Below are 13,670 nucleotides of genomic sequence, written 5' to 3' on the forward strand. Positions count from 1 at the left end.
AAAAATGTTAACAAGCCACAATAACATTGACAAATACATAGTTTAGGAAGAGCCTGCCTGAAACTATACAAAAAAGCAAATAAGCAAATGGATGTATAGAATTGACAACAACAACCACGCTGTCGAGTTTAAATAGCGGAAAATCAGCTGCACTTGATAGTAGTTGGTTGAATAAGGAAAATTAATTAGCAACAAGAGTTTACGGGATGTACATAGCTCAGTGGTTAAAGCTTCTGACTTTGAACGTCGAATTCGCAGGTTCGTTCCCTGCTGAAGTCTTGAAAAAAGAAGTCTGATGAGGAGATGTGGTGATCTCCGAAATAGTGCTATAACTTCTACCGCTTAGACTTTGGTGCTTTTTCAATTTTTCCTAATAAACAATCGTGGTACAAAGCTCAATAAAAATATTAAAAATAAAAAATGTTAACAAGCCACAATAACATTGACAAATATTGCACTTTTTATTTACGCTCTCTAGAAAGAAGTTGGGTATGCAGTTTTCTAGCCCATTCAATTTTAGTATAACAAAGTGCAAGTTTGTGGTGGCTAGGACTTACCATTGATTTTTAGGAATTTTTTTTTGTTGAAGGTGTCGCTCATTTTCTCCATATAAAATAATGTTTGATAATTTTTTTATATGGAAAAAATGTGCGACACCTTCAACAAAAAAATTTCCCAAAAATCAATCGTAAGTCCTAGCTTCCTCATACTTTTATTATACTAAAATTGAATGGACTAAGAAACTGCATACTCAAATTTTTTCTAGAGAGCGTAAATAAAAAGTGCAATATTTGAATGAAATTTTGCAGAATTTTCTTTAATTTTGCACAAGGTTTGGAACTTTTCTTTTTGGGTTTTTTTTTGTAGAATTAACCATATTTTTATAAAAAATTTGCGAAAAATAAAATATTTAAAAAATAGTTGCCCGTATTGTAAAAAATTCGCTTTACCTAAACTTTATTGACTGACTGTACATAAAAATATTCCGGCTAATTGTTAACCTCCTGCTTTTTTAAGTTAGGGATGAAGCGATACCATGCAGGAATTGATACCGCATCTAAAGTATCGATACCTACTTGTATCGATACTTTCGGGTATGAAGGTATTCTGTATAATCGGAGTTAAGTTTTAATTTTATAAGTAAATAATAATTTAATCATTATATGGGAATCCTAGACTACGAATAATAGAATCTAATAATGTAGGAACTGAAATAAAAACTCAGTTTTCAATCGCGGTAATGTAAAAAAATAATAATAAAAATTAAATAAATATTACAGGACTTAAAAAAAATGATGAAAGATTCTTTTGATTAGGGTAAGCATTCTTTATATTTTTAGGTTAGCTGAACACGAATCTAAAGTCCGCTTTGATCCATCACGTAAGATTTTTTTTCTAACCTCAAAAAACATTGCGAACTTTGTGTCACAAAACTTTATGATAAATATTGATAGATTTACTTTTATCTTGGTGTCCAGGGTTCCTTGAGGTCACTGGTTCCGAATATAAAGTCCGATTTTCAAATTAAAAAATGGCAGATCCAATATGGCAGCCAAAGGTACCAAGTCTTATAAGAATTCAATTTTTTTCAAAGTACGCACTTGTTTTATTCATCCATATGGTTTTCAGAGTTTTCCGTACAGAATTTCGCAATACGGAATATTAAAATACAATTTTAAATACAGAATATTGAACCATACTAATTTTGTACCCAACCCAGTTTAATTCATATGGTTTTGGTTAAGCATGAATCAATTTTTTAATAAAAATCGCCGTGTACTCATTTCTGCTCCCCACTGTAGAATTTCTTAAATATTAGATTATGGGCCAGATTTTCAGTGTAAGTTTAAACTAAGATTACGCAAAATGCGTTTATCTTGAACAGTTGGTCGACATGTGATTGGCTAATGTTATTTTAAACCAGCCAGCTCGAGCGTTTAAACTACGTTTAGGGCTGTGTGCGAGTACGTCTAAATTGCTACCTAAATAGAAAAAAATCCTAAATCACGGGAAAGTATTGATAATGCAGTGAATATGAACAATCTAGATTTTTTTTTCGAGCATACTTTTCAACCTAAATTGAACTGTGATATATAAAAGGGGGAGCGATTAAGCGAACAATGATTTTTAGTTTAAGTAATTTTTACCTTTTCTAGCACAAAAAGAAAATATTAAGAAAAATGTCAGTATACATATCTTCGATTTCGGTAAAAGTAAAGAATAGGGCCCGAACGCTAGAGAACAAAAAAAAGAGGGCGTGGATCGCCCCTTATTTTTGATTTTGATGGTATGAATTTTGTTTTGCTACAAATTAAAAGGGGCGGGGCAAGTGGATGGTAATAGTAAAATTTTCAATATTTTCAAAAGCTTGTTTTTCAAAAATTATTGAACCGATTTTCAAAACGTGGATAAGTATGGTTGGAAAAGTAATTGAAATACTTTTCATTAAGTACCTATGTATATCTATATAAGCAATACATGCATATTTCGAGAAAAACGAAATTATGTCCTTTTTCAAATCAAAATATATGTTTTTGGTTTTTAAATACGCAAATAGTTATAAGATATGTATATCAAAACAAAACGATATTTACAAAAAGAGTGAAAATTTGGAAAAAATACGTATTTTTTTAAGCAAAACATAAATTTTTATTAAAAAAAATTTCTATAATTTCGTTTGTTTAGTTTTCTAGAAATATGTGTACATTATATACATATATAGATCAGGATTGTTGCGAATATTCACACTCGCATTCGAAACCCCGGAGCTTCCGCAGTAATTTTTACATATAATCAATGCGGAGCTTTTGCGAATGCGAATGTTGTGCAAGTGCACCGATAAAACGGATATCTGGCAAACAAAATGACAAATTGTAAGCAATATTTTTTTCCTGTGGTCGTGTTACCCGGGCGCCGCACATGGGAATATTTGTGTAACAAAACTGGTCAAATGTCATATTTATAAACTTTGATAAAAGTGTCTCTGAGCATATTATTTCTTAAGTTATATAACCGAGCTATCAATGGGCAGTTATACATGTTCCCACTTCTACTTGACCTTTGACGTACGTAAAAGAGAACACTGTCCATTTAATAATCCTTTTTTTCTATGCTTTAAATATCTGAATTGGTTTCTTCCTTCATTATGATTATTTTGGATCAATCTTAAAAAAGCTACTAGACATAAAAGAAGAAAGTGTGCCCTGTAATTTTAAACCAAATTTTCGTGATTTGCTTTTGATGTTACATATATTCGTTTTAACCATTTCAAATGAGTGAGGCTCTTTGGGGAATTTATTTGTAGCACAAATTTCAAATATGTAGTACAATAATTTTGTTTACTTGCCGGGCAATGTTTTTTTCGTAGGGATATACATTGGATCCTTGGCTAAAAAATTATGTGGTAAAACTCTCCCCCTACGTCTTCCTTCTTTGCTATTTAAAGCAAAGAGTAAGCTCCTTCAATAGGGTTTTCCAACAGAAATGATCAACGTTTGGCTATGAAGAGAATCGATGCTCAAATAACTAAAAAGCTATAGGTCTGATCTTTAATTAGATAAGAGTTACATAACTATCTGAGACCCCCATCATCCGTGATTCCAATAATTGAAATGCTTATAAAATATAACAATATTCTGATCCGATTCGGCTGGCAGCCACGACTTTGGAAACAGAATTTTGATCAACATTTTTATTCCTGGAAAATAATAATTTATTTTCCATATCCACCTACATATTAGCTCGCTATAAGCACACATTTTTCAAGTAGTCGCAGAAGAAAGTATTTAAAATGAATTACAAAAACTACAATAAAAAAAAACGCTGATGACGTTACAGGCATGTTGTCTCTCGCCAACATTTTTTTCTACCAAAATCTCTTAAGAAAAGTTACCAAATTTTCACTACCAAAATCTTCACTTCTTCACTCAGAAAAAAATATACTTAATAAAACTGGTATATTTCACAACAAATGTGTATATACTTACATACCGTTTCTTTGACTTAATAAATTCAATATTTTTATAATTTGTCAATTTTTGATTATTTATCAAGAACTCCCAGTTCTAGCACAGAAGTTTAAATCTATTTTCTTGATAAATTATCAAGATTAAAAATGCTATTGAAAATTATAATAATTTTTTTTTATTAGAAAATATTTTTATTACAATTAATTGTTGCATGTGCTGTTATTCTCATTTTCGTTGTTGGTGTTTCCGACAGGATAGGAGTATGATGTAATGTGGAGCGATTTTCCATCATCCCTTATCAAATTTGGTTTGGAGACAAACCGGTTTCGACGTTGTGCCAATTTCAGTGTCATTTTACGTTCGGAATGTGCCGTTATTTGCGACTCACGGAATAATGGCACCGGCACACAAAAAAAAGTTATGGGTGCTTTTAACCCACGATGTAGAGAGACAGAGGAGGCGCAATCAGCAGTACCGCTACTTTGTTCTTGGCGAATTTGATAGAATCAGTTGTTCGTGTGACGTCATTTTAGCAAACTGTTTGTATGTATGCAGAGATGTTTATAGGTGCAATCCCGTATTCCTCGAACTCGGACTAGTAAAACTGTCAAAAAATAAAAATTCGCTCAGCGAGAGAGTAACATTGAAAAGTACGGGATCGCTTTCTAGTAAAAAATGGTAATATCTGTCAACTTCAACATAACCTCCAAATTTTGGTTGTAAATTGTTGCTTATTTTGTATGTAAACACACTCAGCTCACACATGTAAATAACCAAAAATACTTTCAAATTTGTTAGAATCCACTTAAACAAGTAATTAAATACTTTTCAACATGAATTAGCAGAGTCCACTTTTCTTTTGTTTACAATTTGGTTGTCCTCTCAATAGTCAGAGAACCGAGTACGGGATCGGTTTGACAGTTAACACTCTTTCTCTCCTCCAGCTCCAATTACTCTTTCCTATTCGTTGCTATCTTGACGTCATCACCCGCAGGAATGCGCAATCTTGTATTCTATCAGTCTTGCTTTTAACCGTCTGTTTGATTCGTACAAAATTTCGAGTAAATTGCGAAAATTGCAAATTTTTTGTGCTATTTTTTCGCTTTTTCATAATTTAGTGTAGGTGTCAAACGGACCTCAGATTTGAATTCAGTGAGTCGAAATACATGTCGGTAGGTGGGTCTAGTAAAAAGCACGCGACATTTTTTTTTTGTGCCGGAATAATCAAAACGATTTATGGTCCTTACCGAAAATTGCCAAATGGCCGCTATTAAAATGTGAGATGGTAGAATTCCAAATTTATCGCAAAAATTCGAAAGTTGTTTTAGAAGTGCAGCCCTTGGTGCTGCCACTGTAATTGAAATATTTCCAGTATTCGAATATGAGATGACTCTAATTTTATCGAAGTAATTTTGTAGAAGTGTTTGTAATTACGCACATGCAGAACATAATTCATTTCTTTCTAGTAATGCAAATCGATCTTTAGTTGCAAAAGTTACCAAAATGAAATAAAAGTTACCAAACCGTTTAAAAGTTACCACTTTTGGTAGAAAGTTACCGATTGTGGCAACCATGGTTACAGGTTCCCCAAATTCTGAAATTCCTAAATAAAATAAACATTAAGGGCTGTTTTATAATGGAAGCAGTAAAGTTGCCTTTACTAACAGGGCAGATAAATTATTCCTCGTGTTTTCGTTTTCTTATCTTACCGGTTTGTTATTCCGTAGAGTGAAACTTCACTACATTTCCGAGAGTGAAACTTCACTACATTCGTCATAAAATTTCAAAGGTTGGCAATGCAACGTAAGCAAATATAGAGCAAGAGCAACTGTTGGCATCCGCGGATGTCTAAAATTCCACTTTCGCAACATCCCTAATATAGCTATACTTATCAATTGAAAGGTATTCCATTTCCCTTTCCAACCATATCCACGTTTTGAAAATCGGTTCAATAACACGGTGTTACAAAATATAAAAAAAAATTGCACGAACTTTTTAAGGAACGAAACTGTTTTCAAAATTTTTCTAACATCCTCAATTTCTCAACTTATTCTTAAAAACCCGTTCTCGCATAACTTTCGGCACCAAACAATTGTTAGCTCGGTTGTTTTTTAACCAATATTAAGTTTGTATATGGCTTTAGAAAGAAGAATATTTGTACTAGCTAAGAAATAAGAAGTTTTGTGTGCACATTGTAAATAGGTGGAAAATTTTTGGAATAAATCTGAAATTTAGACCAATTTTTATTATTTTTTCCACTTCTACAACACTTTTTGCCAAAATTTCAAAAGAAAACAGTCTCTTTTAGTCATTACCTCTGAGAGAATGTTTAATTCCGAGTAAAACTAGGTACCATTCATTAAAAACAATAAAAAAATTATGAAGTTATGACATCTTTTATAGAGACAAATTCAAATTTTTCCATACGAACTACTGAACCCTCAAATCCAATTCAACTGCTTTAATTTTTCTGTATAATTACATGGAAGTAATTTTGGAGAAAATTCATATCTTCCAAAATTGTCTTGAATTTTATAAATGGTATCAAGTTTTGCTCGGAATTAAACATTCTTTTCGAAGTAACGACTAAATCAGACTATTTCCTTGTAAAATTTTGGCATAAAATGTTGTAGAAAAAATAATAAAAATTGGTTTAAATTTCAGATTTATTCCAAAAATTTTCTACATATTTACAATGTGCTCACAAAACTTATTATAACTTTAAATAGTAAAAATATTTTTCTTTCCAAAGCCATATAAAAACTTAAAATTGGCTAAAAAATAGCCGGCCTCAAAATTTTTTAATGCGGGAAGTCATGTAAAAATGTTTTTCTTTAAGAATAAGTCGAGAAGTTGAGGGTTTTACAAAAGTTTTAAACGCAGTTTCGTGAATTACTCGACCAGACCTACAACCTGTACTATGTTACTTAAAAAGTTCATGATCAGTGTAATGCCGTGTTATTGTACTTCACACAAAAAAGTAAGATATTGGAAATGTTTGTAATGCCCACTTATGACCTCCTTCATTAGTCTAACTGAACATTTTATGTAAACATTTTGAAATGGGGGTAAAACTACCCCTGCTTACTATGTAATGGCAGTTTTCAGAAAGGTGAAGAAACTATATTTAACACGTTCGTTGGGTATTTACTTGTTCAGTTTATTATTATTTATTTGAAAAACATTTGCGGTATTCACAGGGGCCATTAATTTTAAAACATTTAAATTTGTCTGGTGGTCACTATGAATCACTCAAAAATACTTTTAATTTTTATAAAATTTTACACTATGGCAGTGTAACTAGTTATGATACCTTGTGAATCAGCCAATGTGAATATTAAAAAAAAAACATCCTCCACTCAGTTTTGTTCGTGAGTGTACTGTATGTGTGCGCATTAGGGTGGTCCTAAAATGTAGGAAGCAAATTTGTACATCATATTTCCTAAGCCTCAACGCCTCATCGATGCTACTATAGTCGAAGATATCACACATAAATTTTGATCCCGATTGGAGGCGGTAGAGGCGTGGCGCACAGGGAGCAAAGCTCAGAAGCATCTATGGAGACTCAAAAAATTAAAATTAATTTTTTTACGTCTAATACCCAAAATCGATGCTACCATAGTCGAAGATATCACATATAAATTTTGGCCCGGATAGAAGTCGGTTAAGGTGTGTCGCACAGGGGAACCAAAATTTATATGTGATACCTGTGACTGTGGTATTACCGATTGAGGGGGTGAGACCTAAAAAATCCTTCATTTGATTTTTTTAAGGACTACTCTAATGTACATATGTACACACATACATATATCTAGCTCAAAATGTTTTGCTTTAATGAATGTTCGCTTTGAAAAATTCGTAGAATACCACGGCATCAATGGTAACATGTCTTTGGATAGACGGGGAGAAGTCGCTATTCCACAAAATCGTTATGATCTTACCCTAGGATCCGATAAGTCCTCGTCATTATCACGATCTGAAGCCGGTACATACGATGTAATACAGGCAGAGGTACAGCACGCCAAACGCCAAGAACTGCCTACTGGAATAGCTATGGCGAACAATAATAATGGCCCGCATGCTGGCAGTTCGATGGGTGCTGAAAACGACACAAAGAAGCGGGTAAGAAGTGAATATTTAGTATTTGTGTAAGGGTCGTTTCCAAACGAAGTGATATTCTTTTGTTCCCCCTTTTTAAAACATTTTATGGTGGTAAAACGAAAAATCAAAAACAGCGTTATACGAACCAAATTATCAACCAACAAAAAATCAGTTTTTTTTTTTATTATTTTAAGCCGTTTTGTTTTCTTTAGCGAACGGTAGTCAACTTAGTTAAAACAAAGAAACAATGAAAAAATGCGTGTTTTTGAATGACTACCATAACTTTTATTGTTTTATTATATTCTATTAAAATATTGTCCCTCCGAATTTTCAACGATGTCCCTTTTTTATTCTTGCCATGATTTGCCTAAGTGCATTGCAGTTAAGAAGCGCAAGAAGTTATTGATCGAATGACATAAGAAACTTAATAAAAACAATTATTTGTGTTTTTAAGTGAATTTCTCATTGCAGCATGGAAAATGTGGCTTAATATTTCCGGAATTTCACCCAGTTTTTTTATGCAAAAACCGCTAAAAATAAAATAATTAATTACCAATGTCTGTTTATTGCTTTACGAGTTTCTGTGGTTACCTTGTTTTTATATTTTCGTGAAATAAGACACCTAAAACAAAACAACAAATGTGAAATATTTCCAGAATGTCACTTTTAGGTGAAAAAGTAGTTTTATTTAAACAGCTTATTTCTCCAATGGTGTTTAAATGACATTTATGGGAAATTGTTGCCGAAGAAAGATTAAACGAAAGGCCTGCCTCCCAAGAAAACCCCCACGTTGATGTCATGAGGAAGGTGGAAAAAACTTCAACATTAGTTTATCTGATAAATGAGTTTCAAAGTGATATGAAATGTTTAAAAATAATGCATTTATTGTTAAAAATCAGTACAATGCTTATCCTATTGGTTAGTATACTTTTTCCTAATACTGTCTATACTTATTTATTCCTTTAGCTTACTTTTAAAAAAGTGGCATTTTGGAAAATATTTTACAATAACTATTTCTGGTATAAATTTATCAATCTTAAAAAAAGTATAAAAAATACCTGCCATGTACACTTTGTTTGGAGATGACCCATAAGTATAAAAGCTCTCGGAAAGCTTATCGCGGTCAGCGTGTATTTCTGAAGAACTATTTAATTCTGTAGCAAATTATATTAACTTACTCATAACCACTGTTGCGAGATTTTTTTAATTTTATAGCATGAATGAACCCAATTAAAAGTTAACTCAGTAATTTTGGAATCGGGTAATTAATTGTTCGGTTAATGAAGTACTCAATTAACCAACGTGTTGATTAATGAAATTGGCTACTACTTCTACTGAAGAACGATGCGTATAGAAGTTACAAAAATCCTCCGTAGGCTTTTAATCCGATTATTATCAATTTTAATTTTGGTAAATCACATTTTTAAATTAAGTATCTGGTTAATTGAGTATGAAGATATTAGTTAATAGAAGTTTATAATAATCAATTAATCGCAAAGCCTAGTATTACCCCAGATAACCAGGGGTAAAAATAACTTTTCTATAATGTCATTTATTGTTGTAAACGGAAAAAAATATAAAAACGTAACCAGATAACCTGATCATATAGTATTTAAATATATACAGTGACGGACAAAAGTATTGGCACAGTGGATTTTTCTCAGTTTTTATTTATATCTATTTTCGATAATTTTTTATAAAAATTTGGTTCATATTCCACCAATAAACATAAAAATCGAATCTCCAAACTTTGTGCAAAACTCAGGAGAATTCAATAAATTTGCATACCAATTTACAACTTTTTATTCAGGTTTATTAGAAAAACTCAAAGAATGCAGTTTTATGGCCCATTCAATTTTAGTATAAGGAATTCCAATTTTGAGGTTGCTAGAAAATCGCGTTGATTTTTGGCTATTTATTTAGTACAAGGTGTTGCTCATTTTCTCCATACAAAAAATAATTGTCGAACATACTTTGTATGGAAGAACCTGCGTGAAAAAATTGCCAAAAAGCGACGCGATTTTCTAGCAACTTCAAACTTGCACTTCCTTATACTAGAATTGAAACTGCATTCATAGAATTTTTCTATAAAATCTGAACAACAATTTGCAAATTGGTATGCACATTTATTGAATTTTCCTGAGTTTTGCACAAAGTTTGGGGATTCGATTTTTATATTTTTTGGTGGAGTATGAACCATATTATTAATAAAAATTATCGCAAATAAATAAGAGTAAAAAACTTTGCATATATTGCGAAAAATTTACTGTGCCAATACTTTTGCTCGTCACTGTATGTATGAGGCATTCTACGTTAACTCAAGCTCCAAAATTGGAATCGGTTATATTCTTGAATTTTCGGTAAAAATGCTTACTTTTAAATGATGATTGACGTCTTTTTGAAATACAATATGTCGAATGCAATACGGTGGTAGACAAAAATTTAAAAATTATTCGATTCACTTTAAATTTCACTCAGGGGGTTTTTGGGGTCGCTCATTGCGAATACGATCATGAAATTTTAAAATTCAAAATACCGGATCAAATATGGCGAATTAATTAAATTTTTCCGCCATATCGAACTTCAAAAATTCGTGGTTAGATTCATAATCAGCGACCCCAAAAACCTCCGAGTAACAAGTCTCGAGCGAATTCACAAAATTATTATAAAATATTCAGAAAGTAAAAATTTTTACCGAATTTTCAAGGAGGTAGCCGTTTTTTATTTTCAAACATATCGAGCCCTAACCGCCAAAAGGGCGTAAGCGACAACCGGTTCGATTTTCTGTTTTTGACGGAAATCGATTACCTACCACCATACGCACCAGCTGTCAAAATTTCAAAGTCCTACGAAGTACCGTTACAAAGTTATAGCGAAAGCAATTTTGGCTTAATTGCTTAATTGTACTCGGTTAAGCCTTTTTCTCCGTGAACAATTTTTCATTGCAGACGGGAATTGTTACATTTTTGTGTGAAAGTTTTGAAGTGCCTCTATATGTTTTTTTAACCGACTTCCAAAAAAACGAGGAGGTTATCAGTTCGTCGGAATATGTATATATATATATTTTTTTTTTATCATCGATTTCGATAATTCTTTTTGCATCGGAAAGGTAGTGTCCCAGAGGTGATCCCATACTAATCTGGTTTAGATCCGATCATTGGATCACGAAATATATATATATATTTTTCTAAGTCGGTTTTTTTTTTGGTAAAAATTACTTGTTTTTTATATATACAAGGAGAACGCATCGAAAGCCTAACCCCCGTAGAGTGGAACTTCAATCCGAACTAAAACTCCTTGTCTTGCTCTGTACGTATGTATGTATGTTTCTTAGGGGCAAATATTGCAAAAAATTTTTGATCAACTTCTCAATGACTTATAGACTTGAAACTTCACAGTTAGCTCAGAACCCGATGACAATGCAATACGAAAGAGGAGTTAATCCGATAGGTGGCGCAGGAGTCGAGATATTTGAAAATCCCTTATTTATAGTCCGATTTCGTCCATATTTAGAACGCATATTAACTAACTGCACTAAAAATTTTGCCGATAGGTGGCGCACGAGTCTGGTAAACCAGTAGTTATTGTCCGATTTCGTTCATATTTAGAAAGCTTTCTTTAAAAATTATTGCTTTTTTTTTCGTTTCTTATGTTAGGTTAGGTTGATATGGCAGTCGGTCCAATGACTAACTCACTTAGGCCTTGGAGGTCCATTGTGATACCACTGTAAAATACGGGAACGTCAGTGATTATTCTGCACAGAACCGTTTTGAAGCTCTTATGTTTTATTCCTACGCCGGATAGTTCCGTGAGAGAGCTGAAAAAAGTGCCTACTTAGAAAGCCCGCTCTGCTCTTAGCTAAAGCTGGGCAGCTACAGAAGAAGTGCTTAACTGTTTCTTTCTCATCTCTGCAACTTCTGCAATATTCATGGGAGAATATTCCTAATCTCGAAGCATGTTCACCAAATAGCCAATGACCGGTTACACAAGCCATGACCGTCGAAATTTCCTCCCTTGAGAGACTGAGCAGCTCTTCGGTCTGACCCCTGCCATGCTCGAGGCTGAAGCCGAAGTCGTAGCTAACCCTGTCAGTTTTTGGAGGACCGTACTCCTTATTGATTCTTTTTTTTTTGGAAATTTCTCTCATAATCTTTGGTCCCACGAATAGCGGATAAAGGAGGTCCGCTTGCACTGAGGTTCGTGTGCAAAGATAGAGCTAGATAAAACCGGTGGTCGCCAGGTATCTGGAGCACTCAGTTCGAGACTGGGCTAGTTATTAATCTGGGTCCCCAGTCAGGCTAAACATCAGCACAGGTCGTCTAACACCTTTTTCCAACCCAGAGCCCGTTTCAATAGGTTTGGCCCTTCGTTACCTCCATAGGCCACGATCAAAAACCATTTCCATATATTGAGGAGCGTGAGCAAATGACACTGATATCTGATTTTCGCTGGACACCGTTCTGACATCTAATCGGTTCAGTCGGCGATTTTCGCGTTCTTAAAATGACTCCAATAAGACAAAAAAAGGTTCTTGGTTTTCTTTTGGCTTAACCGCCGCAATTGCGTGCTGTAGCCTTTTTTTTGTGACGGTAAAAAGGGCGTAAGCAACAAAATCACCTGTTTCATTAATGATGGACGAATAAAACTGCCAGTATAATATACCTAACATCAATCTTAACTTTTTCATTAATCTCCACGTTAGTATCTACAGTAATTGCAGTGTAAATAAGAAAAAACGCCTACTGAAAAATTTTCTTTTTGACTCTTTTGCCTTTTTGGCGGTTAGGGCTCGATATATCCTCTAAATTGGATAAGTTGGGTTCCAATAAGAACGCTCTATGACTGCCAGCCATTTTTATTTTTATCTTGCCTCACTATGAAAGTGTGCTTTAAAAAATATGTTAAAGGTTAAGAAAATCGGTTCATTCGAGAGCCAATAAATTATGTAATAAATAACGTTCAGATTTGTTTTTTAATATTTATCAGATACTTAAAATAGCGAGCATAGCAAAAAAGAAAACAAAAATTTTCCATTTATGCTGTTCATTGAAAAAACTAAAGAACAACATCAAAACTTAAACTTAGTATGTACTATTTTATACATGTGACAAACGGGAGCGCTTAATGCATATTTGCATTAACTCATGCATTATCCTCTTTCAAATGTGCATAAGCAGTCAAACAAATGTTCGAAAATTTCGTGGATTTGTTCGAGCTCTTATTGACTTTGCCGATTTTATGCTGGCAACGCTGTCGACATTTGGCTACCATTTGCCATTAGCGGGGTTTACATAATCGACATGTGTGAGAACATGGTGTGACAGCTTTCGATAGGATTCAGTGGTGATCGTCGATTCGAATCCTACAGAAAGAAGTCTGATGAGGAAATGTGGTGATATCCGAAATAGCTATCACTTCTACCATTTTTTCAAATTATTGTTGCTTTTCCATAATACAAATTTTCATTTAAAACGGCCTCGAGCTCAATATAAATTGTTGAATATAATTGTTATAAAGGCCAAAAATATAACAAAAACAAATAACTTAAGGACGAGCACACCTAAAAGTTAAACATTCTAAAAATAGAATTATTAGCAAAAA

The 13,670-nt window shown here is 33.1% G+C and overlaps 1 protein-coding gene across 4 annotated transcripts in view; it reads left to right on the plus strand.

Annotated features, from left to right (window-relative positions):
• LOC118746855 (FERM, ARHGEF and pleckstrin domain-containing protein 2) overlaps positions 1–13,670 on the plus strand; it is a 491,681-nt gene that overhangs the window by 437,832 nt on the left and 40,179 nt on the right. The window contains exon 13 of one of the 4 annotated variants that reach the window (XM_036480929.1): positions 7,831–8,090. The exons of 2 other annotated variants lie outside the window; for them this stretch is intronic. In XM_036480929.1, coding sequence (XP_036336822.1) covers positions 7,831–8,090 — 260 coding nt within the window. Of the gene's footprint in view, positions 1–7,830; positions 8,091–13,670 lie in introns of those variants that run through there. One more of the 4 variants, XM_036480959.1, reaches the window with a different exon arrangement.

This window comes from Rhagoletis pomonella, unplaced genomic scaffold (genome assembly GCF_013731165.1).
Source record: "Rhagoletis pomonella isolate Grant_MI unplaced genomic scaffold, Rhpom_1.0 Rhpom_scaffold_00001, whole genome shotgun sequence".
Classification (NCBI taxonomy): domain Eukaryota; kingdom Metazoa; phylum Arthropoda; class Insecta; order Diptera; family Tephritidae; genus Rhagoletis; species Rhagoletis pomonella.